This window comes from Phaseolus vulgaris, chromosome 4 (genome assembly GCF_000499845.2).
Source record: "Phaseolus vulgaris cultivar G19833 chromosome 4, P. vulgaris v2.0, whole genome shotgun sequence".
Taxonomy (NCBI): domain Eukaryota; kingdom Viridiplantae; phylum Streptophyta; class Magnoliopsida; order Fabales; family Fabaceae; genus Phaseolus; species Phaseolus vulgaris.
In genome coordinates, this window is record NC_023756.2 from 47,391,346 (window position 1) to 47,413,383 (window position 22,038).

The 22,038-nt window shown below is 31.1% G+C and overlaps 3 protein-coding genes across 5 annotated transcripts; 2 read left to right on the top strand and 1 right to left on the bottom strand.

Annotated features, from left to right (window-relative positions):
- The first annotated feature begins 942 nt into the window (after positions 1-942).
- On the top strand, positions 943-9,828 carry LOC137838124 (golgin candidate 1). 2 transcript variants are annotated; one of them, XM_068647359.1, is made up of 22 exons: positions 943-1,224; positions 1,737-1,817; positions 2,525-2,574; positions 2,661-3,272; positions 3,358-3,420; positions 3,546-3,623; positions 3,732-3,935; positions 4,536-4,592; positions 4,693-4,767; positions 4,847-4,918; positions 5,651-5,713; positions 5,823-5,921; positions 6,458-6,535; positions 6,647-6,715; positions 7,699-7,746; positions 7,823-7,918; positions 8,003-8,079; positions 8,678-8,723; positions 8,821-8,919; positions 9,002-9,046; positions 9,149-9,235; positions 9,484-9,828. In XM_068647359.1, exons 1-21 carry the CDS (start codon positions 1,197-1,199, stop codon positions 9,218-9,220), a joined length of 2,112 nt encoding a protein of 703 aa, XP_068503460.1. In that variant the 5' UTR covers positions 943-1,196; the 3' UTR covers positions 9,221-9,235; positions 9,484-9,828. The 2 variants fall into 2 exon arrangements, with proteins under 2 accessions (XP_068503460.1, XP_068503459.1); XM_068647358.1 differs by having other exon boundaries at positions 966-1,224; positions 9,498-9,828.
- A 372-nt stretch (positions 9,829-10,200) lies between these two features.
- LOC137838125 (uncharacterized) lies at positions 10,201-13,262 on the bottom strand. Of its 2 annotated transcripts, none has more exons than XM_068647361.1 (3): positions 13,130-13,262; positions 12,126-12,353; positions 10,201-10,581 (listed from the first exon to the last, which is right to left on the bottom strand). In XM_068647361.1, the coding sequence occupies exons 2-3, from the start codon at positions 12,306-12,308 to the stop codon at positions 10,324-10,326; spliced, it is 441 nt and encodes a 146-aa protein (XP_068503462.1). In that variant the 5' UTR covers positions 12,309-12,353; positions 13,130-13,262; the 3' UTR covers positions 10,201-10,323. The 2 variants fall into 2 exon arrangements, with proteins under 2 accessions (XP_068503462.1, XP_068503461.1); XM_068647360.1 differs by having other exon boundaries at positions 13,134-13,256.
- A 1,258-nt stretch (positions 13,263-14,520) lies between these two features.
- On the top strand, positions 14,521-18,440 carry LOC137838126 (senescence/dehydration-associated protein At4g35985, chloroplastic-like). The gene is made up of 5 exons (XM_068647362.1): positions 14,521-15,605; positions 16,401-16,528; positions 16,627-16,793; positions 17,044-17,128; positions 17,969-18,440. Exons 1-5 carry the CDS (start codon positions 15,033-15,035, stop codon positions 18,138-18,140), a joined length of 1,125 nt encoding a protein of 374 aa, XP_068503463.1. The 5' UTR covers positions 14,521-15,032; the 3' UTR covers positions 18,141-18,440.
- Positions 18,441-22,038: the final 3,598 nt, after the last annotated feature.

Sequence of the window (22,038 nt, forward strand, 5' to 3'; positions counted from 1 at the left end):
GCCGCAAGATTAAAATAGAAATGAATAAATACTTATCTGGAAGGAAGCGTGTCACTGTCCCTATCAAAAGTTTTGTGATTACACTAAACATAAACATGGACATGCCACCATATTTTGGGGAGAAAGTTTACGTTTTATAATTGTTCTTAAACTGTTTAGAAACAAAGGAAAAATGTTTTAAAGATATTTTTACCCCTTATTTGTTTTATAAGTGTAAAAGTCATTGTAAAAATAGAGTACAATATTTATAATTTTAAATTTAAATGGATAATATGTACTGGTCGGTTTCAGACGAGTCTTGGACAAATCAGTTTCGATTTGTGCTGGTCAACACGGCCAAAATCATTAAGTTCAAACAGAAGGTTATTAGATCTAAAACAGTGATAAGTAATGTATTTTAATTATGATCAAACCTTAATTCGGCTCAACAAGAATGAATCCATGATAATCATATAAATAGTTATAAGTTTCGAAAAAAAATGTACGTCATCACGCATTTATTGTATCGAATACCAAACTTTATATATTACTTGAGCGTGTGAGTCCCTTTTGCCGGTATCATCCAAACAGAACGTTTGCGAAAGAGTGAAGACTAGCAAAATGAGATAAGGGAGAACAATTTAAGCGAACAAAGTTGCTTAATAGAATAAAGAAGTTAAAAAAATGATCGATCGACCGAAGAAGAATGTAGTAGTTTTTTCAGACAATTCTATCAGATCCAATCTGTACGAGAACACTATATATATATATATATTAATATATGTAACTCATTACAAGTTTTAAATTATGCACTACTTTTTGTTTTATATTTTTATTTTCTTCTAAAATTAACGATAAATGAAATTATTATAAAATATACGAAATTAAGTTTAATAAATAAATAAAATTGATCAGAGTTTGGTATTTTGGCTAATATTGTTGTAATATTCAACGGAATATTTATTTATTTTTAATTAGTGTAACGCACTTGATAATAAGAAAATTGCGTTAAAGTAAGATGGTGAAGAGAGGAGTGGCGAATCAGAAACTCAACACGACACCGAACCGGTTTTGTTATATTTCTCGCGCGATTCGTCTCAGGCAAGTGCAGAATCGAAGCGACGTCGTTCCTCGGGCGATGAAAGTAGCTCAATAAGTGTTGGATCTCTGAACACTTCGGTATTCGAATATTGAGCAACTCGTTGTTCGTTCCGGCAATGGATTCGTGGCTCAAAGCCGCTGAAGGTAACGGATCTCGTTCGTTTGTTACACATCGATTCTCCGATTTCGTTTCTGATTCCGTCAATTTTCCAGAGCTAAGAGTTTGTGTCATCTTGTTATTGTTTTCAATCTCGATCGATAAACCTTCGATGGACAGTTACATGTTCATCTGTGAAATCGTGTTCTGCGAATTTTTTTTCAATGTTATTGTAGTAACGAACTGTGAGGCTTATGTGTTGGAAATTAGGCAATGAACTGGTGAGTGCTAACGGTTTCGTGGTTTCATCAATGTAGTATAATACGTGCACATGCTCTCTTATTCGCGATTTGTCTCTTGCAATTTAATAATGAAGGACGGCATTGTCTGTAATTAGGAGTGCTGCTTCATTTTTGTTGTTTTGGAGGGGAGAGATGGTGGTGAGAGGGAGCTATGTCACTTGATGTATTTGCATTTCAGGATGTTACGTTTATGGATGATTCTTTTCCTGTTGAGCTTAGTTCTGACATGGACCTCTTTTTTTGCCATGGTTGATCAGGTTTATTTGAAGTTGTAGATCGACGAGCGAAGGCTGTTGTCACTGACTTATCGGATGAGCAGACGGATTTTAAGTCTCCAGGTTTATATTTAGTGATTTCGGTTCACTCTGTAGTTAGTCTTAGGCGTCAATTTATGCTGAATACTTTTTTTCTGGAATTAGACTTGCGTTATTGCCGAAAAGCTGTGCTGTTATATAGATAAATATCGAGGTCATTATGGTTTAAAACATTTAATGTGTTTGGTTCAGCTTATTTTGAAGAAATAACTGTTTGTTTTAGTAAGCTTCCTTAAGAGAGCCTTTGAATAATAAGTAGTTATTTCCCCAAAATTAATCCGAAGGGAACATGCACTATGATAAACTTTTGTTAAGCCAGGAAAAGCCCAATGTAGTTCTACAATCGTTAAGTTGTAGGAGTTAGAGTCAGTGTGTTCTTAGAATTAGCCATCCCTTTGTGAGGAAAGTGGTATTGAAATCATGTTCTTATAAACTGGATGCCTAAAACCATACACTGTACCTTTATACAACTTTTTTCTGTCTAGATGTTACATATCCCACCTTGGAACCTGACTAATTTATAAGCGCAACACCAATGAATTGGGCATTAAGGTTTGGATGCAAGGCTAGAAGAACTTTTGAGTGCTACTCCAATGGAAAAAGTTATATATTTCCCATAGGAAAGCTCTCAAAACTCTTCTAGCTTGTACCAAAATCATTATTTAGTGATACATATTCTCCTATACCAGAAATGCTTACAGTTGTTTTGTTGTTACCTTTTTAAAAATTAGCATCAAATGGGCAAGCATCAGAAGGCAAGCGGGGAAGATCAAAACCAAAGGTATTGCCACTGCATTACTATCCAGCATCCACATATAGTATTCCATGTAATATTCACATCAAACTTGTCTTCTTGAATTTTTGCAGGCTCAAAAAGGATTATCCAATTCATCTACTATAATCAGTGATACTACCAAGGAGAAAAGTGGATCTCCACCAGCTCCTGCGGCCATAACAACTTCCACAGACCAAGTTGATCCTGAAAATGATGGGAGCACTTCCCAATCCACAAACCAACCAAAGGAGCCACAATCTAGTGATGCAACATCACCCTTGTTGGGCACTTCTTTATCAAAAATTCTAGATGATGATGTTGCTAAACATGACACAGATGATGTGGAAGCATTAGTAAACGATGCAAATGTTGGAGTTGCCACTGTTGTTACTAATGATGATCCTTCCCAAGAGAATGCTTCAGACATTCGTGAGATGGATCCTCTTCCTGCTCCCAGAGGAATTGAGAACCCTAGTGATGAACCCACCAGTGCTGGTCAAATTATCAAGTCTGGAGATTCAGATGCCAATAAAAATATGGATCAAGAGAAATCTGAATCTGTGGCTGCTGACACATCTCTTAATAATGACACCACTCTCAAAGATTCTGATGTAAAAACAGTTGAATCTGTTGTGGATAGGATAAATCCAGAGGATCATAATACTGAAATCTCCCCCAAAAAAGTACAGGATCAACTTGAGGAGGTAATACTTATAATGGACAAGTTTTTACATCCCTGTACACATTATTAAAAAATTCTCCTGACTAATTTTTTTAGTTGGTATATAGGCTCAAGGATTGCTTAAAACAACAAAATCTACTGGTCAGTCTAAAGAGGCAAGGTTAGCTCGGGTAAGGGTGTTGCTTAAACCTACATTTCTGTTAGCTTCATAAGATTTAGTTCTGGAATCTCAAGTAGATTTTCTTCCTAATTGGTCATTATAGATGCCGGATTGATATTTTCAAATGATGCTCAGGTCTGTGCTGGATTATCATCCCGCCTTCAAGAATACAAATCTGAAAATGCACAGTTGGAGGAACTTCTCACTGCAGAGGTGAAGCACTATCACCATTTCCTGTTTAAAGGAATATAAAGTCTCATTATATGCTTGAATAGAAACATGTTGACTACTGTATCTCAGTGATTAATTCTAAATCTACAGAGAGAGCTGGGTAAATCATATGAGGCTAGCATAAAACAACTGCAGAAGGATTTGTCAGAAAGTAAAAGGGAAGTGACAAGAGTTGAAGCAAATATGGCTGAGGCCTTGTCAGCAAAAAATGCTGAAATTGAGACACTTCTAAGTTCCATGGATGCAGTTAAGAGACAGGCTGCATTGTCGGAAGGAAATCTAGCTTCCATGCAGGTTCCTCTTTGTTAATTTATTGAAGTGTGCCTTGGAATATTTTACTTACTTTCATACAACTTCTGTTTCCACCTGAACTAAATCCTGAGCAATTTCCTTTCATCTTGTAGAACTATTTATTTGATGAATAATGAACTAGTTGTATTTGCTTCTAGGAATTTTAAAATGTAGTTTATATATACTTTTATCTACTAACAGTTTTTTGGACTCTGAATGATAAGGTTTGCTGGAATAGCATGTTTACCCACAATCCAGAAAATTCTACCACTACTTTCTTTATGGCTTTATTGCTGTCCCATGTTATAGCTATAAGATGGTCATTGATTTGCAGTGTGTGCTTATCTGTACATGATAACTGATAAAATTTATCTGTTTAGCAGATATCAGGGAATCTTTTTACTAGTTGAATCAGGAAAAAAATTAGCTGTATTAAGACATTGACTAGGCAACAAAATGATCTTCCTACTTAAGTTTCCTTCATTAGTTTCTTTCTGTAGTGTAGGATTAGTCATTCCACTGTAGTTTGTACCTTCTATATATTCTTAATGTCGAGTGTTATTTACAATTATGACTTGTATAACCCTATTCATGTCTTACCAGGCAAGCATGGAATCAATGATGAGAAGTCGAGAACTAACAGAAACAAGGATGATGCAGGTAAGTAGGTTCTGTTATGCAAGTATGATTACTATAATTATTCAATATTTCCCATTTATATGATGATTTTTTTTTAATATTAAAACTGTTGTTCTTGTAGGCTCTAAGAGAGGAGCTAGCATCTGCTGAGCGAAGAGCAGAAGAGGAGCGTGCTGCACATAATGCTACCAAAATGGTCTGTAACTTTGGTCGTTTATTTCTCTAGTTTCTGTGTTTGGCATTATATTTGAGTGATTCTCTGATTGGTAGAACAGGCTGCTATGGAAAGAGAAGTAGATTTGGAGCACAGAGCTGTTGAGTCATCCACTGCACTTGCAAGGATACAGGTAATGTAAGCACTTACTGTGGTTTAGCTCCATTTTAAAATGGTTTGGTTAACCGATCTGTTTTTATAAAGTGTATTTTCTCTCTCTCAAAATCATGCATTTTTTGGGTTCATCCCGTTCAGTTCAGTTTGGTTATCTATTTTATACTCATACCTGGTTTGGTTTTCTCAAAGAAACAATCAGAACCTTAATATAAAGTGGTCTGGTTTCTCTTTTTCTCAAAATGGTTCATTTTTATAATTTTGTTCAGTTTAGTTTTGGACACAGGTCATATACATAATTCCATATCCTAATAATTGTCCGGGTATGCAAAAAGTATGTATAAATCTTCACTTGCCAGGGTGTTTGTCAATATGAAAGAGTCTTGTTCAGTGGATCTTGAGATGATTATAAAATAATATGAAAATGTTAAAATTGGTCACAATAAATTTGAAAATAGGAGGTGGGATCATCTCAGCTAGTTCAATGCTTCTACGCAAGTCTGACTACATTCCCTCAAGCTTTTGGTGATGTTTGGCATCAGATTATGCCTTTTGGTCTTGCTATTTAAAATTTTGACAGAGATCTACTTTACCGATGATGAGCAATTGTAACAAATCCACAATTGTAAAGCATGTGTTAATATTAATAAGGCTGCTTCAGTCCCCCTGGTCGAGCTACTTTTGCTTCTAGAATTATTATTGACATTCGTTTAAATGTATATACTGATTTGTTATTTGCTCCTCTTTTCAGAGAGTAGCGGATGAGAGGACAGCAAAAGCCACAGAACTTGAGCAGAAGCTGGCACTTCTCGAGGTACATGAATGAACACTTTTCCTTTTTTGAATTTTTAGGCTGATTTGTGATTGCTATTCTGATGAAAGGAAGATCTACTAAATAAGTTTTTGGTAACATTTATGGCCAGGTTGAATGTGCATCTTTAAATCAAGAACTACAAGATATGGAAGCCCGTGTGCGCCGGGAACAGAAAAAGTCCCCAGAAGAGGCTAATCAAGTAATTCAGGTATAACATATTTTGAGAAGTGGGTCAATTTGCAACTTTATTAGGTTTCTTTGTATTTCACATCTTCTTCAAAGTTCATCAACAAGTATTAGGGTAGTATATTTAAAGAGTCGGTGTTCTTTTTGGTTGTTGACTAAACCAATTCAAAGAACATTTGATTTTCTGTATAAATAAACATAGAACATATTTGTTATTTATTTTTTCTTGTTAAGCGTCACTGTCTTAAAGTAGACAATTACTCTATTTTCTACTTTACACAACTTACACAACTGAATCACTTACTACTTTTACTTTTATGTTCGTCCGGTTAATCCTTTTGAAATATAGAATTAGACCTAAATGTCGTTTTTTAGCAATAGAAAATTAAAAGGAGTAGGTGTGTGAGAAAAAATTCCATGGTCATAGTTGAATCTGGGCATTGCTGGGTACATGCGTAAAGTTGGCACAAACATTTCTAGATTACAATGATGATAGTAATATTAGTAATCATTTTTCATTTGGATGGAATTTTAATGATGGAAGTTTTACATATTAAGATGCAAGCATGGCAAGAAGAATTGGAGCGTGCCCGTCAAGGTCAGAGGGAAGCTGAAAACAAGCTATCTTCCTTGGAGGCAAGAATTTTTTTGTTATTTTCTTGTGAAGTTTTTTTGAGATAATGACTTCCTGTCTTGCAGGTAAAGTTGCACTTCTCTTTATTGATATGTTTGGTTTCAACGTTACAGACTGAAATGCAGAAAATGAGAGTTGAGATGGCTGCTATGAAGAGGGATGCTGAGCATTACTCACGTCAGGTAATTATCGTGGTGCTTCTTTAAAAAATTTCTCTTGCGTAAAATGTAAGTTTCCAGGTTTGATATATAAAAATAAATGAAACCTATTTGTTTCTTAAGTGGACAGAGCTTAGAGGATAATACTGCTTCATTTGTGGTGAAGTTTTAAAGTCATATTCTCATGGAATGCATACTTTTCTGTACCTTTTGTCATACAAGTGGTCTTGTTTATAAGTTTTTGAAATAACTGCAAAAAATAAAATAAAATAGTAAAACCATTTCCAGCTGAGGAATGATTAGTTAATGGTTACTTATTGACCATCCAAGTGATTAATCGGTAATTGGTTCTAAACTGAAAATATTTTTTACAATTAAATCCTTTTTGTGATTTTCTCTAACTTTTACCATGCATGAAAATATATTTTGAGCATCAGTACCTTTTACTTGATATATTAATTTTGATGGAATTATACGTATGAATTTTAATGGACTCGGTTCCTGATAAGAAGGTGCATCCTTTCTAATTGGTATTATGGAGTGTTATGCTATTTGTCTAAGCATCTGCAGTTTCCTAAGCATAAATGAAAAATTACATTTAGCCATATACACTATCAAAATACAGAAATATTTATGGTCGATTATTGGGTGGTCTTTGACTATTTATTCAACCTGGAAAAAAAAGAATTGTATTGAGTTCGAGTTTCAAATGGTTGTCATGCTTTACTTGTTCAATAGGGTAGGCATAACTGCATAAACATCCATGCATCTTCTGCCAGGACTCAGTTACATGCCATATATTTAATATCAATCAGATAGTACTTTCTTTGACACTTTTCCACACACTATAGTCTCCAGCCTATCATGTTATTCTTGTGTTGGTTGACATATAACTGTATAAGAAAATTAAATTTAGCTCAGTACTCTTAACAAGTGTATGTTTTGGTGTTAAGATCATTTTGGAATACTACTGGCTTATTCTAAGCATAGTCTTAATCTTGTAACAGGAGCATATGGAATTAGAGAAACGCTATCGGGAACTGACTGACCTTCTGGTAATTTATGTTATGATTAAATTTCATGCAAATACTCAGTTATATTCAATAATTTTTTGTGTTATCTTCATTTCAGTACTACAAACAAACACAATTAGAAACCATGGTCAGTGAAAAGGCTGCCGCAGAGTTTCAATTGGAGAAGGAAATCAAGCGTCTCCAGGAAGCACGGGTATGTGATTAGGTTCCTGTGGCTGCCTGCTTGATTAGTAGTTTGACTGTACTGTAATTTTTATGTCATTGTTATATTTAACAGGCAGAGGCTGAACGGAACAGAGTTTCTCGTCGGGCATCATCATCATGGGAAGATGAGACTGAAATAAAATCCCTTGAGTAAGTTTCTTCTTACTATCTTTATAGTACTTATCTTGTTTCTCTGTGATGCATTTGATTAAAAACACCATAAACTACAACCTCAGTGGCTGAGTTTGTTTAGTTCTTAAAACAAATAATTGTAAAAAAAGCTGAAGTGACAGTTGCTACTCAAAAAGGTAGTTTTTTTTTTTTTTTTCTGTTTCTGTTTTGTTTAGATTGGTTTATCCTAAAAATTGCTAGTAAGTGATTTTTTTTAATTAAAAAGTCTTTTTTCCTTAATTTTTCATTTCGAACAAACAGACCTTATTTATCCTCCCAGCAGCAATGGAAGTTCCACAAACCCATTAAAATGTACTGGTTTTTGTCGAACTCAATTTGTTTACCCTCCACATATTAAATCATCTCTTGTATTGTCTTCTCTTCCTGTTCTGATCTGTTCATTACTTCATGAATGGTAAAGTTATAGCCGTGATTTACTTATAATAGCTTCTGAAATCACTTTATTACTCAGTTATGCTTCTATGTACTATTCTCTGTCACTCCAAAAGGTTGTGCCGTCTGTTTTCATTTCCCATTGTAGAGTTTGGAAAGTTATCTTACAGAGTAAAAATTGCAGGCCTCTTCCTATGCATCACCGTCATTTGGCCGGTGCAAGTATTCAGGTATAACAGCCAATCAACCATCATGTTTCATTTCATCTCATGTCATTTTCATTCTCCTTTTTAACATTATACTTTGTATGTGTCATGTCTCATGCAGTTGCAAAAGGCAGTGAAACTGTTAGATTCAGGGGCTGTCAGGGCCACAAGATTTCTCTGGAGATATCCTACGGCTCGAGTTTTTTTATTTTTTTATTTGGTGAGATCAGTTCATTAAATGTTTAAAATGTTAAATTAGCTGAAGGATTTGAAATTTTACTCACCTTTACAAATTGCAACAGATCTTTGTACATCTCTTCTTGATGTATCTCTTGCATCGTCTACAGGTAAAGATCCGAGTGCAATATAGAATATGTCAACTCCTGATACATGCAGCATTCCAACCGTAAAATCTTGTGGAATCTGATTTCGTTTTATCTTGTATGCAGGAACAAGCTGACACTAATGCTGCTAGAGAGGTTGCGGAGTCTATGGGACTCTCTAACCAGAATATACGGTGACTAATCAAAATTAAGGTAATAATATATTCACAACCCATATTTTTTATATTATCACATTACAATCTTTAATAATTATAAATTTATTTTTATTATATATATTAATTTTTAAATTTATCACATTAAGAATTATATATAATTTAAATATTTTATATATCATTTAATTAAATTTATTTTTTATTATATATATTTATTTTTAAATCCTTCACATCAAGAATTATAAGAATTTAAAAATTTTAAGTCCTAAATATTATTCGGTCTAATAGGGCCTCTATGTCAGGCGTTAATGTCTTCCCGACAACACATATTTTGAAGTGTACAGCAAAGGATTCGAGCATTGCAAATCAAAACAGGAACTTTACGCACAGGCATCTTATGGATCTTTCTAGAAACTGCTGCAGGATGCTTAACTGTTGGGAAAATTGCACTTTGCTTTACCCGAATCACATTATGGAGTGGGTGGCAGCTTCTCGTGTAGTGACCGTCCCCAGAATTTAATTGGTTAATTATATGTTTATTCGTTTTTCTTCTTTTTTTCTTCTTTGAAAATGTATTTCGAGTGGAACGTTGTAGATACCAATATATTGTAGTATCACTATTCTTCGTTCCAAGGCCATATTTTGACACTCCTAAACAAATTATTCACATTTAACAACCAACTTTAATAATATAATTATATATGTTAATATTTTAAATTAAAAAAATAAATGTTTTTGTCTTTTAATGTTGTCAAATGAATTTTGTTATAAATGGGGAAATCTCGTAATGACAAAAAAAACAAAACTTTGGTATAACGAAATGAATTAAAAAGATTCTTAAGGTTAAGTTTATATTGTAAAAAGATATACGATGAAACGAAATGAATTAAAATGGAATGAGTAAATTCTTTTTCCAGTATGTTAATATAATATTATAGGGTATGATTAAAATATTATGATAAAATTCTTCTGTCATCTCGTTTCTCTGAAATCAAACAAATCATCTTTCCTTTGAACTAAATTAATTCATCATTTACTTGGCACGGTAAGGAAAGCACATGTTTGGCACTGAAAATACAATGCAAACTGTTTTATGGAAGCTAACAAATTACATGGCTGTCTTTTGGTTTACTTTTTTTCTTCTTCCTCCAATGAGTACTCCTCATCCTCATCATCTTCATCATCATCATCCTCTTCATCAAGTTTACTGATCTGGGAAAATCTGCTTAGCTCCAATCTGCCTTCATCCTCTTCAAAATCAAGTCCAAATTTGTGGTTACGTTGCTTGACCAAAAGCCAACGCAATAATCGATCTTCCTTGTTTAGGTAATGCAACTCTTTGTTGATTGCAGGTGTAGCCATCATGCTCATTTGCATCAGCAGGCCCTACATCCATTCAAAATGAAAAATGGCAACACATTTATAGTTTCCATTGAATCTCAAAAAGAAATTTTAGGTCTCAAAAGTAAACAAAGTTTACTGAAACCAGAAAACAGCACATTCAATAAATATTTTACATTTCCAAATTTCATTCGTATGTCCCAATTCACTTTATCTGAGTCATGGCAAGTGAGAATAGTATCGACGACAATTATAAGCTTATAATGACCATTTCCAATCTTCAGAATTTTATGGCACTAGAAAGGCCCTCAAAGATCATATCCATTTGAAATTGTTTCTTACCCCAAAAGACGTTCCCAGAGTTTTAGTCAATGGCTGCGGCATAATATGTAATCAGAGACACTATTCTGGAAGGAAATGGTCTCTTGGAACAAAGCTGGATTGTACCTCAAATTGGTCTTTTCAAACTGAATTGTGATGTCTCAGTCCAATTACAGACTTGTAGAGCTACGGCTAGTAGGTTCAAGATCATGATAAGCTGGAGAATTTCTCTTACAATGCGAATATTGGTGCTTGCACCATAAATCTCATGCAGAATTGTGGACTATTTCTATTTGGTAAAATTACTAGTGCCTGGAATCGTGATTTTAGAGTTTTCATAGTAGAAACAAACTCACAGGTGGCTATTGATTTATTGTCTAATGGTTGCCCTAATTGTCATCTGTCACTCTGGTTCATAGGATCATTAATATGGAAGATATAGTTTGGTCATTCAGAGGGAAGCTAATTAAGCAGCAGATGCTCTTAACTAAAAATGCAAAATGCTCATTCTCCAGATAGTCATTTGAAAGTTCTGAATATTCTTCCTTTGTTTCTATTTAATGCCATTTTGGCTGATTTATCTTAACTGTTTTCCCTCATGGATTTTAGTACTTCTTTGGGGGTAATCTCCTTTCATTCAGCAGTACACATACATCCAATAAATCAAATTATTCAGAACACCTCAAGCCAGGAGTTTTATGCAAAACATTTCCAATTATCAAATCATTTAACATACCCAAACCACCAAAGCATTTTCTATATCAACCTTTGTTACACTAATTTGATGATGTTATACACATAGCTCTGTTATGACTAATACAACCCTCATAATAAAACAGTTAAAGTAATGAGATTTTGACATAAATAGAACAGGAAACATGAAGTATTCACCTAAAAGGTGGTGGTTTAACTACATATTACTGGTACACTGGTAGCTCAGTTACCACAGTGAGATCAAATGACAACAAGACAAAAATGTCATGAATGTATAACCACACAAATACTTGGTCAGAATTAATGTTGTAAGAAAATTTAACTATATTACTAGCAAATTAATTCATTAACCTGAACAGCCGTAAAATAAAATATGAATTAATTGTGTTCCATAATTCAGTGAAGTTCGTGAAGTAATTTCTCTAGGTTCAAATCAAAATTACGTTACAACACAAACATGCAATACTCACATAAAAACAGGAAATACAAAACAGCATATAAAAATCCAAAGATGCATAAACTATCGGTACTGCATCACAAACAATCAACCTCACCTGATAATATCTGCCATCCAGCTTTCTCACACCATAGCCCAACTGAACAGTTCCAAGACTCTTAATATCAGTGACAACCCCATTTCTTCCAGACACATGTTTTCCCACCCTTACAACTAAATCCATGATAGCTTCTTTCCTGATATGAGGCTTAAACAGAAACATACAATCGTAAGGAGGCATCTTCTTCCTCCTGCTTGGGCACAAACAAGTCGGCTAACAATCTATCTGCATGCATTAAATAGCAGTTGGTCATAAAAGGCCAATCAAACGTTGCTTCTAACTACTGGCATCAGTTTCTCAAACTTAATATAACAATGATCAAATATCAGTTTCTCAAAACAATGTCACTATTGGGATAAGCTCCAAGTTCCAATTTAATCATGAATCAGACAGTAAGGTGATTGCAGATAGGAAGAGAATCGGTAAATCCAAGCTACGCATTGCCTCAAAAAAGGTAATGCGCAAACTCAGCAATGTTACCTGACACAAATCATTGGTCCAATTATACATAATCTCTACAAACTATGATCTATAGTAATAAAATTACATTATTAATATTCTTTTCAGCACTACAACGATTATCATCTTTCATCAACACTACAATGTTACCTGACACAAATCATTGGTCCAAATATACAATGAAACACAAGATTAGAAGCAAAGAACAGTTAATCTCTACAAACTATGATCTCTAGTAACAAAATCACACTATTAATATTCTTTTCAACACTACAACGATTATCATCATTCATCAACCCTTGCTGAAGAGTTGCGATATGACACACAACAAATTGCACTGAAAATTGCAAAGACCATTTCCTAAGATCATGTTACGAGTAGAATTGTCAAGAACATTTCCTTAAATCGCACATGGAATTGTTTTCAAGTAGGCTCGTGTGAACTCGAGCAAACTCACTGAAACGAGTAAAATCGCGAATCGAAAAAAAAAAAGCAAAAACGAAACTCGATTTGTTTGATTCTAGGTTACGATCGTGCAGAACAAACCTAGGTAACAGTTTCGTTGTTCAGTGATTCTCCCTTGCAAGTTTCTCTCCGTTCTCGTGTCGCTCCAACACAGCCTCTGCGATCTTACTATTTTCCCATTTTCCTTTCTCTTGTCCGTTTCATTCATACAAAATTAGTGGGCTGGGCCACATTAGGGTTTTAGATCCATTATTCCTCTCTTCCTATTGGGTATTTCTTCCTGCACCACTACATTTTTTTTCCTTCACCCTTGCATTCATGTGTAATTACAAAATTATTCTTTTGTAATTATTATATTTCATAAAACATATTTTAGAAGAAAAATATTTAAATTAATATATATTTTTTATATATAAATTATTTGAAATTTGATCATATTATTAAAAAATTATTTCTCATGTGTATATTTAATGGATGAATTTAGTTTTTATAGAATAAATTATATTTAGTTATATTAATTAAATAAAAAAAATTCAAATAATTTATATTATAATAAAAAATCGACAATCATGACTCACAAATTATTACTATGTAATAATAATGATTTTTTTAAAAAAAGTTGTCACTTTGTCCTTATTTTGTTATTTTTTATTATATATCACATTTAGTTAGATATTTAGTAAAATAGTAAAAATGTGTGAAAAATAAAAAATATGATTGTAAAATACAATGAAAAAAAATTAAATGGTAAAAATCGTGCTTGATAATTCAGAGAAGAAATGTACAATTAATTTATTTACATCCACTTTTTGTTTAATTTTTATAAAATTAATGTGATATAAACATCAAATTTTAACAATAGACTAGAGATGGAAAATATATAAGAAAAATAAAATAAAATAGATCTTAAAATTAGTTAATTTAATAATTATTTTTATAATTTTAAATTTTCAAAAGAATTATTTATTAAAAATAAATTCTTCAATTAAATAATCATTAAAATCATTATATGATAAACAAGGTGATGAGTATAATCATAGGTGATGAGTATAATCATATTGTAAAATATTTATGTCCAACAAAAAATTTTCTTTAAAATTTTTTTTCTTTAAATATTATAATTATTAAACTTAACTTCATTGGTTAAACAGGAATCTATGACAAATAATCTATGCATTCAGAATTGATAAAACAGAATATAAGAACATCAGAAGAAGTTCAGAACATTGATAAAGGAAAGAATAATGCATGTTGTAGTAAGGTATTTGGTGTCATACCAAGTTTTGATGCCATTTTAGATTGTTCAACAAGCTCTCCTTTTTCTCTCTCTTACATATTCCATTTCCACCTCAAGTTTCATTATCTTCACACCATATTCCTCATTTTTCACCAATCACAAGGAACAGAATAAAGCTATCAACATAAAAGGTTCTCACTAACAAATATCTTCCAGATAATGAATAAACAATGACATTTTCTCTAGTTTCTTCAGACAGCTTTCCATATTTCTTACCCTCTCAGGAAGGATTTGTCCTTCAATTAACTAAAAATCTTAATATAAATTTAAAACAGTTTTTATAAAAATACAAATATTTATCCTGATTCTGTGTCACTGCATATGTAGTATTGTTTTATGATTTTTGTTTTGAAAAATGTATCTTGATAGCTAAGATTAACAGAAAACTAGTTTATGAACTAATCATTATCTTGGTTTCTATGTTATATAAAACTTTATAGATATTGGAACGAATTCTAGTGTTTTTTCCTCAGCAAATTTCATTTTCAATTCATTAGCCAAAGTGCATGCAGACATTTTCTAAGCATAAAGCAGAAACCTTCTGTAGAGAAATCTATCTGCATTAACACCCCAAAGAAACAGGGCAAACAGAGGAAAAGCAGAAACCTTCTGTTGACAAATCTATCTGCATTAACACCCTAAAGAAACAGGGAAAACAGAGCAAAAACAGAGCAAAAACAGAGATGGGTTGCCAAGCCTCCAAGGAGCAGCCACCATTTGAAGATTCCATACACCATGCAAGTTTTCAAGACTTGCAGAAACCCAAAATTCCCACACATGAACTTGTGCTACAGATCCCAGGATGCAAAGTTCATCTGGTGGATGAAGGAGAAGCCCTTGAACTGTCTCAAGGGAACTTCACAATCATGAGGGTGATGGAGCAGAACGTGGCACTAGCAACAGTCATAAAAGTTGGAAGCAGTGTTCAGTGGCCCTTGACAAAGGATGAGCCAGTGGTGAAGGTGGATGGTCTTCACTACCTCTTCTCTCTGCCGGTGAAAGATGGTGGTGAGCCTCTGAGCTATGGTGTGACCTTTCCAAAAGAGTGTTATGGGAACATGGGGATGGTGGATTCTTTTCTGAAGGAGCATTGTTGCTTTTCTGGGTTGGAAAGGAGCAAGAAGAGTGACCTTGATTGGGAGGATTTTGCCCCAAGGGTTGAGGATTACAACCACTTTCTTGCAAGGGCCATTGCAGGAGGAACTGGTCAGATTGTTAAGGGTATCTTCATGTGCAGCAATGCTTACACCAACCAGGTATGCTTTGGTTTATCTGTTGAATAACACCAGCACTTTTACTGGTTTTTCTTTTTCTGTTTTGCTTTCTTTCAACTTATCAAAATCAATTTCAACCACAATGAAACAATAATACATTATCAGAGTCATTTTTTAGCTTATCCTATTGAGAGTCATTTTTTAGCCTATCCTATTGAGTGTTTGTTGGGCTTATCAAGTCACCGACCGTTATCGGATCATTCATAATATGTTGTCCCACACACGAGCTATCACTCTCGCCATGAGAGATGTGTTGAGAATCCCACATCGACTAGAGATTAGAATATTTCATAGTATATAAGTGGGTACAATCCTCACCTAATAAGTTGGCTTTATGAGGTTGAGTAAGAATTAAAGTTCACTTCTTAATATAATAACATATTTCAATAAATCTTTTCATTCAATGAAAAAATAACACAAGTGTTGGTTTGAATAATATTTGCAAAATTGACACTTCTTAGTTCTTACTCTATGAAATCTTGATGTTGGGAAAATTGAGTGAGATTGACTAAAAAAAGAAACTTTGTGGTTTAAGAGGTTTGTGTTACAGAACAGTTTGTTCCTCTTACAAGAAAAAACCTTGGTTTTATAAGAGAAATGTTTACAAAAACACATCAAATGATGTGGTACAAATTATTTTATATATATCATATCTTATTTTATAATCTACCATAATAAAATTTGAGGTATGCTTTGTTCTTTTTAGTTTTCCCCTTCATTTGAAAAGAACCAAATAAACCATTATGCTTTTCATCAAAAACTTGTTACGAAAATCAGGTCCAAAAGGAAGGGGAAGCAATCCTAAATAGTGCTGCAGAAAAGAACAATGGTAACTTGGTCAGACAAAGCACGAACAGCAGGAATGATGCCACAAAGAACAGTGGAATGAATGAAAACCTCAAACGGTATTGAAACATGTGATGTGATTGAGTTATACTATGTCATGAGTGCATTTTTAAGGATTATAGTATTCATTGGATTGTTTTTGATGATTGCAATCTAGGGTGAGAAAACTGACAAATATGACAGAAAAGTTAACAAAATCTTTGCTTGATGGTGTTGGAATAATGAGTGGATCAGTGATGACTCCTGTGCTTAAATCCCAACCAGGACAAGCATTCCTAAAGATGCTCCCTGGAGAGGTGCTTTTGGCTTCCCTTGATGCAGTCAGTAAGTAAAACTTCTCATCAATTTTTCTAACATTTTAAGAAAAAGTTTTACATTATCAACTACTCAAAAATCATAAAAGTATGGCTAATATGGTCCAACACATTTTTCTTATGTCACCATTGAATTTAAATGTAAAATTACAATTAGTCTTCAAAAACTCATATACCAATCTTATTGTTGTTATCTTGGATACCTAAATAAGCACCATAAGCTAATCTCATTCTTTTGATTTCTGTGTTTAATGACACAGATAGAGTTTTTGAAGCAGCTGAAGCTGCTGAAAAACAAACCTTTTCTGCCACCTCCAAGGCTGCAACCAGAATGGTTTCTAACAGGTAATATTGTTATTATTAGTTGAACTTTTTTGCTGATGTAACATTATAATTATAACATTTTGCCACATCAATTGAAGGTTTTAAATTGTAATCATGATTACATTTTCAGAAATTTAAAAATTCTTGACATTATATTTCTACATTTGTCAACAGATTTAGCAAAACTTGCATCAATCTATATCAGCCAAATCCATAGAAATGACTGCAAAAAATCATAAAATTTTATACTATATAAACAAAATAGTATTCAACATAAAACAGTGCGATGCATTTCCTTTAACATAATTTTTTTAGCACTAAACTTTGTGACAATAGTGAGTCTCATTCTCAAACTATTAGATCATCTGCATACATTTCAATCAACAGAAAAAGTGTGCATCGAAAATAAACAGTGTTCAAAACTATCTGCATAATTGGATATGCACAAGTTCTAAAGCACATTTGTAGGAGAAATTACACTTTTAAGCTTTTAGTTTTGAACAACTTAAATGGTAAAAACAAACACACCCTATGTTTAACACCTATGTTGTGGATGCTATTAATAAATAGACTTTTAGACTAACTCAATCTTATATACAGTGTAATGTTGATGTGTGATTACAAACATACTCTCATCATATCAAATGACTTGATAAGCTCAACAAACACTCGTTATAATAGACTTTAAATGACTCTGATAACATATTAAGAAGTGAACTTTAAACCTAACTAAATCTTATAAAATCGGTTTTTTAGTAAGATTTGCACCCAGTTATATTCTATATAATATACCTTTTTCTAGTTGACGTGTGATCTCCAACAAATACAAAAATGTAACCTTATGAATTGTTTTGGCAACAGGTTTGGGGAAGAAGCTGGAGAGGCTACTGAGCATGTGTTTGCAAGTGCAGGACATGCTGTTAACACTGCTTGGAATGTCTCTAAGATTCGGAAAGCCATAAATCCAGCCTCTTCTGCAAATGCTGCTGGAGCACTCACAAATTCTGCCAAGAAAAGAAATGCTTTATTATAAAATCTAATCATGGTGCTTTGTGTTTCACACAGGTGAAGTGAAAGCCATAACAAAACTTCATATATCAGTGATCTTTTTAGTTTTTATATGAGTTTTGTTGTTCTGATAAAAGACACAACACAAGTACTGTTCTATGAATTGGTCATCCTTAACCAAACCATAGAAGAACAACAAAACTATGTGAAGTGTTTTACATGAAAAAGCTCCAAATGTCAGCAAGAGAGCATTATAGTAAAATCATTCTACAGTGTATAGCAGTAACTTGATGTCTGTTATTAATTTAATATGGCTCTGTGATGATATGATTGGTTTTATAATAATGAAAGGACCAATGATTATCACTATGAAGAAATAATGCATGCCTAGTTTAGTTTGGTGAAGATGATTACAAATATAGATATAAAATTAAGAAAGATATACAAAAGTAATAATGCTTTATGTTCTTTAAGATGAACATAATCATTATTTTTTTGAATAATCGCAATAAAATAGTTGGATGTTAATTCTTAAATAAAGCACAATTTTCTCTTTTTTTTTTAATAATTTTTTTTTTCATGTGATGGCAGATGATTGTTGTTACTTGATGTGTCAGCTTAGCTGAGATGTCAAGTTGCATAATGATACCTAACACAAAAACTTTAAATAAAGCACAATTTTTAATATATTAATTAAGTTTTGTTAAAAATTATTAGGAAATATTGTAATTTTAATAATTTTTTAACAAATAATGCATAAAAATGTGTTATCAATATTTCTAGAAAAACACAAACACGTTTTATTTTATTAAGTTAAAATTTAATTATTATAATAAATTTTATTATTTTACATATCAATACGTGCATTAGTTTTAAATTTAATATATTTAATTATTTTTATGTTATTTAATTTTAATTAAAAATATTTAAATTTAAGATTAATATTCATTAGATATTTGAAAAAAATGAGATGTAAGAGATAAACAACTTATGAAGTTATAAAAGAAAATAAATCAAACATGAGGACGAGTGAGAGAGAAAAAATCAAATTTTATTATTATTATTATTATTATAATTAATTATACAAAATTTAGTATCATTGTATAAAAATTATTATAAAAAACCAATTTTATAGACTATAAGTAATTAGTTACTATATTAACCAAATTAAATATTATCTTAAAGACTAAAAAAATTATTAATACCTAAAATAGTTTCTATTATTAATAAAATTTATAAAGTAGTTTCTAAATTGTCATCTAATTAGTTAACAAGTTTAAAAATTAACTACTTGACTAGATCCTAAAGTTGATAGCTAAAATATCGATAGATAATTAAATACTAATTTAAAACTATTTTTAATAATAAAAAATATTTTAGATACCAATAATTTTTTTAATCTTTAAAATAATATCTAATTTAGTCAATATAATAATTAATTATTTTTACTTAAAATTAATTTTTATTTAGTGATTTTTTATATTTTTGTACACTTATCAAAATTCTTAACAAATACAAGTTAGAAACATTATATCAAACCACACCTAATTTTTTTTACAAAAACTCTATGTTACACATTACCATTACGGTAAAACTTGACATCTTAGTTAAACTGACACCTCACCGAACTAACAACAATCGTCTGTCACCACATAAAAAAATATTATTAAAAGAAAAGAAATACAAGAAAATATGGGACAACTAGACCAAAACTTATATATTAACAAAAACGTTAACAAAAACTGTGCATGTGTAATCTTTATCTATTAATAAAGATCTCTAAGAAAATATTACATAAAAATCTATTATACCAATAAAAATACTCTCTATTAATAATATCTGAATACACATATTATCATAAATCAAATAATAGAAATCTATTATACCAATAAAAATACTCTTTATCAATATTTACACATGTTTTCATGAATCAAATTTTATAAGAAGAAAAAAAGTGATAATTGTATTGGGTGTCCTTAAATGGAAAGTTTCCATTAAAGTAATATGAAGAAATTGAATGGTGTGAACCCTTTTAGTGTTTACCTGCTCCACCATTTATTATAATATCACTCCACCACATTCATATTCTCTAACATAATCTTTGTTTCCCTCATCACCAAATATACTTTATTACATATAAAATCATCTTAATTAAAACATTGCTTTTCAATTATTATAACACCATGCTTTCAATACATAGGGTCCACAAACTAATCACAATTCCACTCTCAGAGATTAAACTATATAATAAATCACCTCATAACAATAGTGGATATTTAAGGGCACAAATAAAAGTTCCCAATCTTTCTCAATTTTTCTATCTAAATCTTTTAATATATATATATATATAATTATATTTTAGTTTTAAAAAATTCTATTTAAACTTTTTTAAAATATTTACCAATTTTATTATAATTTAAACTATAATAAGCAAGTTATTTTATTACAACTAGGGATGGATAAACTTTTAATTTTAAAGTATATATATAATTATATTTTTATTTACTAAAATTTTACTTCAAGTTTTTGACTCTTCGAAATTTATTTTAAAACGCTTTCTCAAAATTTTCAAAATCTTAACTTATTTGTTATTAGAACGCGTGTTCACAAAAATTATTTAATTTAGTTAGTAATTTCAATTTTAAATTAGACAATTAAATACTTATAAAGAGGTCTTTATCACTTATAATGATAAGCATTTAAAAAGATATATTTATCAGTTGTAATGATTTTATTCAGGTTGAAAAGAATTAGGACAAATAATCATTTTGGTTATTAAATATATAAATTGGTTTATTATAAGAAAGTCTAGAAAAAAGTGAAATAATCACATCTAATCGTTAAATTTTTTGGGACCTTTTAATATTAAATCATAATGTTCAATAATTAATTCGACACTAATTTATTTTATTTGGAGATCAATTTTGACTTCTAAATTTAACCAAATATTTATAGTGTAAAAATGATTAGAATAAACTATTATGTTTAGAAAATTAGTTCAATTTGATATTGTATTTCATCAATCTAGTAATTATCGTGAATATTAGTAATAATAAAAAAATTTAAAAAAAATTAACAATCAAAAGAGATATTTTTATACTACAAACATCTGAAAGCTCTATAATTTTATTTTTTTTGAATTATATGCAAACAAACATATTTAATTCATTAAATATATAATTAGATATAATTTTTTACTTATATAACTAAGTTAGAATTAAAATTTAGAGTGAGCAATAAGTTTTCTTTTCTTTTAAAATCTAAATGATGTGATGTGATGTGATGGTACAGTGGCACTAACTTTGCATGAATTAAAAAGGAAACAGTAACGTACGATTTTGTAAGGTATATAACTTATTAATTAATTAATTAATTAATTAACTAATGAGAAAGAACATAATTTTGTGATGTCGGGTGAGGGTGCATATATTCATTGTATGGTCAATTAAAGGCACCAAAACAAATTAATATGATTTTAAGCATATGATTACTTAATTAATTAATTAACTAATCAGAAAGAACAAAGAATGCTGAATATGATTTTAAGCATATGTTTCATAATTTAATCATGTAACATTTAAATATTGAAACATTATCATTTAGTTAGTAGCTAGCAATGATGAGCATGAGCATTAACTACCACCTATTCAGAATCTTAAAACACATTGGATTATTATTTTAACCAATCTTACATTCTCATAATTCAATTGTGCCTTGTTCAATTTAGCCAAGTTTTTGTCCATTATTTAAATATATAATTTTTTTGTAAAGACTTAGTTAATTATTTAGAGTAGAATGATGTAACTAAAATAAATTATATGAATATTTTATAATTTAAGTATACAATTTATAAATATAAAAATTAATTATTTAAATTTTATCTAAAAAAAATCATCATATTTTTATAATATCTTTTTTTAATA

Bases quoted from the DNA above. Each gene is read 5' to 3' on its own strand.
- LOC137838126 (XM_068647362.1), top strand. From the start codon at position 15,033: ATGGGTTGCCAAGCCTCCAAGGAGCAGCCACCATTTGAAGATTCCATA. The intron at 15,606-16,400 runs GTATGCTTTGGT...TACGAAAATCAG, and splicing joins GCAATGCTTACACCAACCAG to GTCCAAAAGGAAGGGGAAGC. The intron at 17,129-17,968 runs GTAATATTGTTA...TTTTGGCAACAG, and splicing joins ACCAGAATGGTTTCTAACAG to GTTTGGGGAAGAAGCTGGAG.
- LOC137838125 (XM_068647361.1), bottom strand. From the start codon at position 12,308: ATGCCTCCTTACGATTGTATGTTTCTGTTTAAGCCTCATATCAGGAAA. The intron at 10,582-12,125 runs GTGAGGTTGATT...GAATGGATGTAG, and splicing joins TGGATGGCAGATATTATCAG to GGCCTGCTGATGCAAATGAG.
- LOC137838124 (XM_068647359.1), top strand. From the start codon at position 1,197: ATGGATTCGTGGCTCAAAGCCGCTGAAG. The intron at 4,768-4,846 runs GTCTGTAACTTT...TTGGTAGAACAG, and splicing joins CACATAATGCTACCAAAATG to GCTGCTATGGAAAGAGAAGT. The intron at 4,919-5,650 runs GTAATGTAAGCA...TCCTCTTTTCAG, and splicing joins CTGCACTTGCAAGGATACAG to AGAGTAGCGGATGAGAGGAC.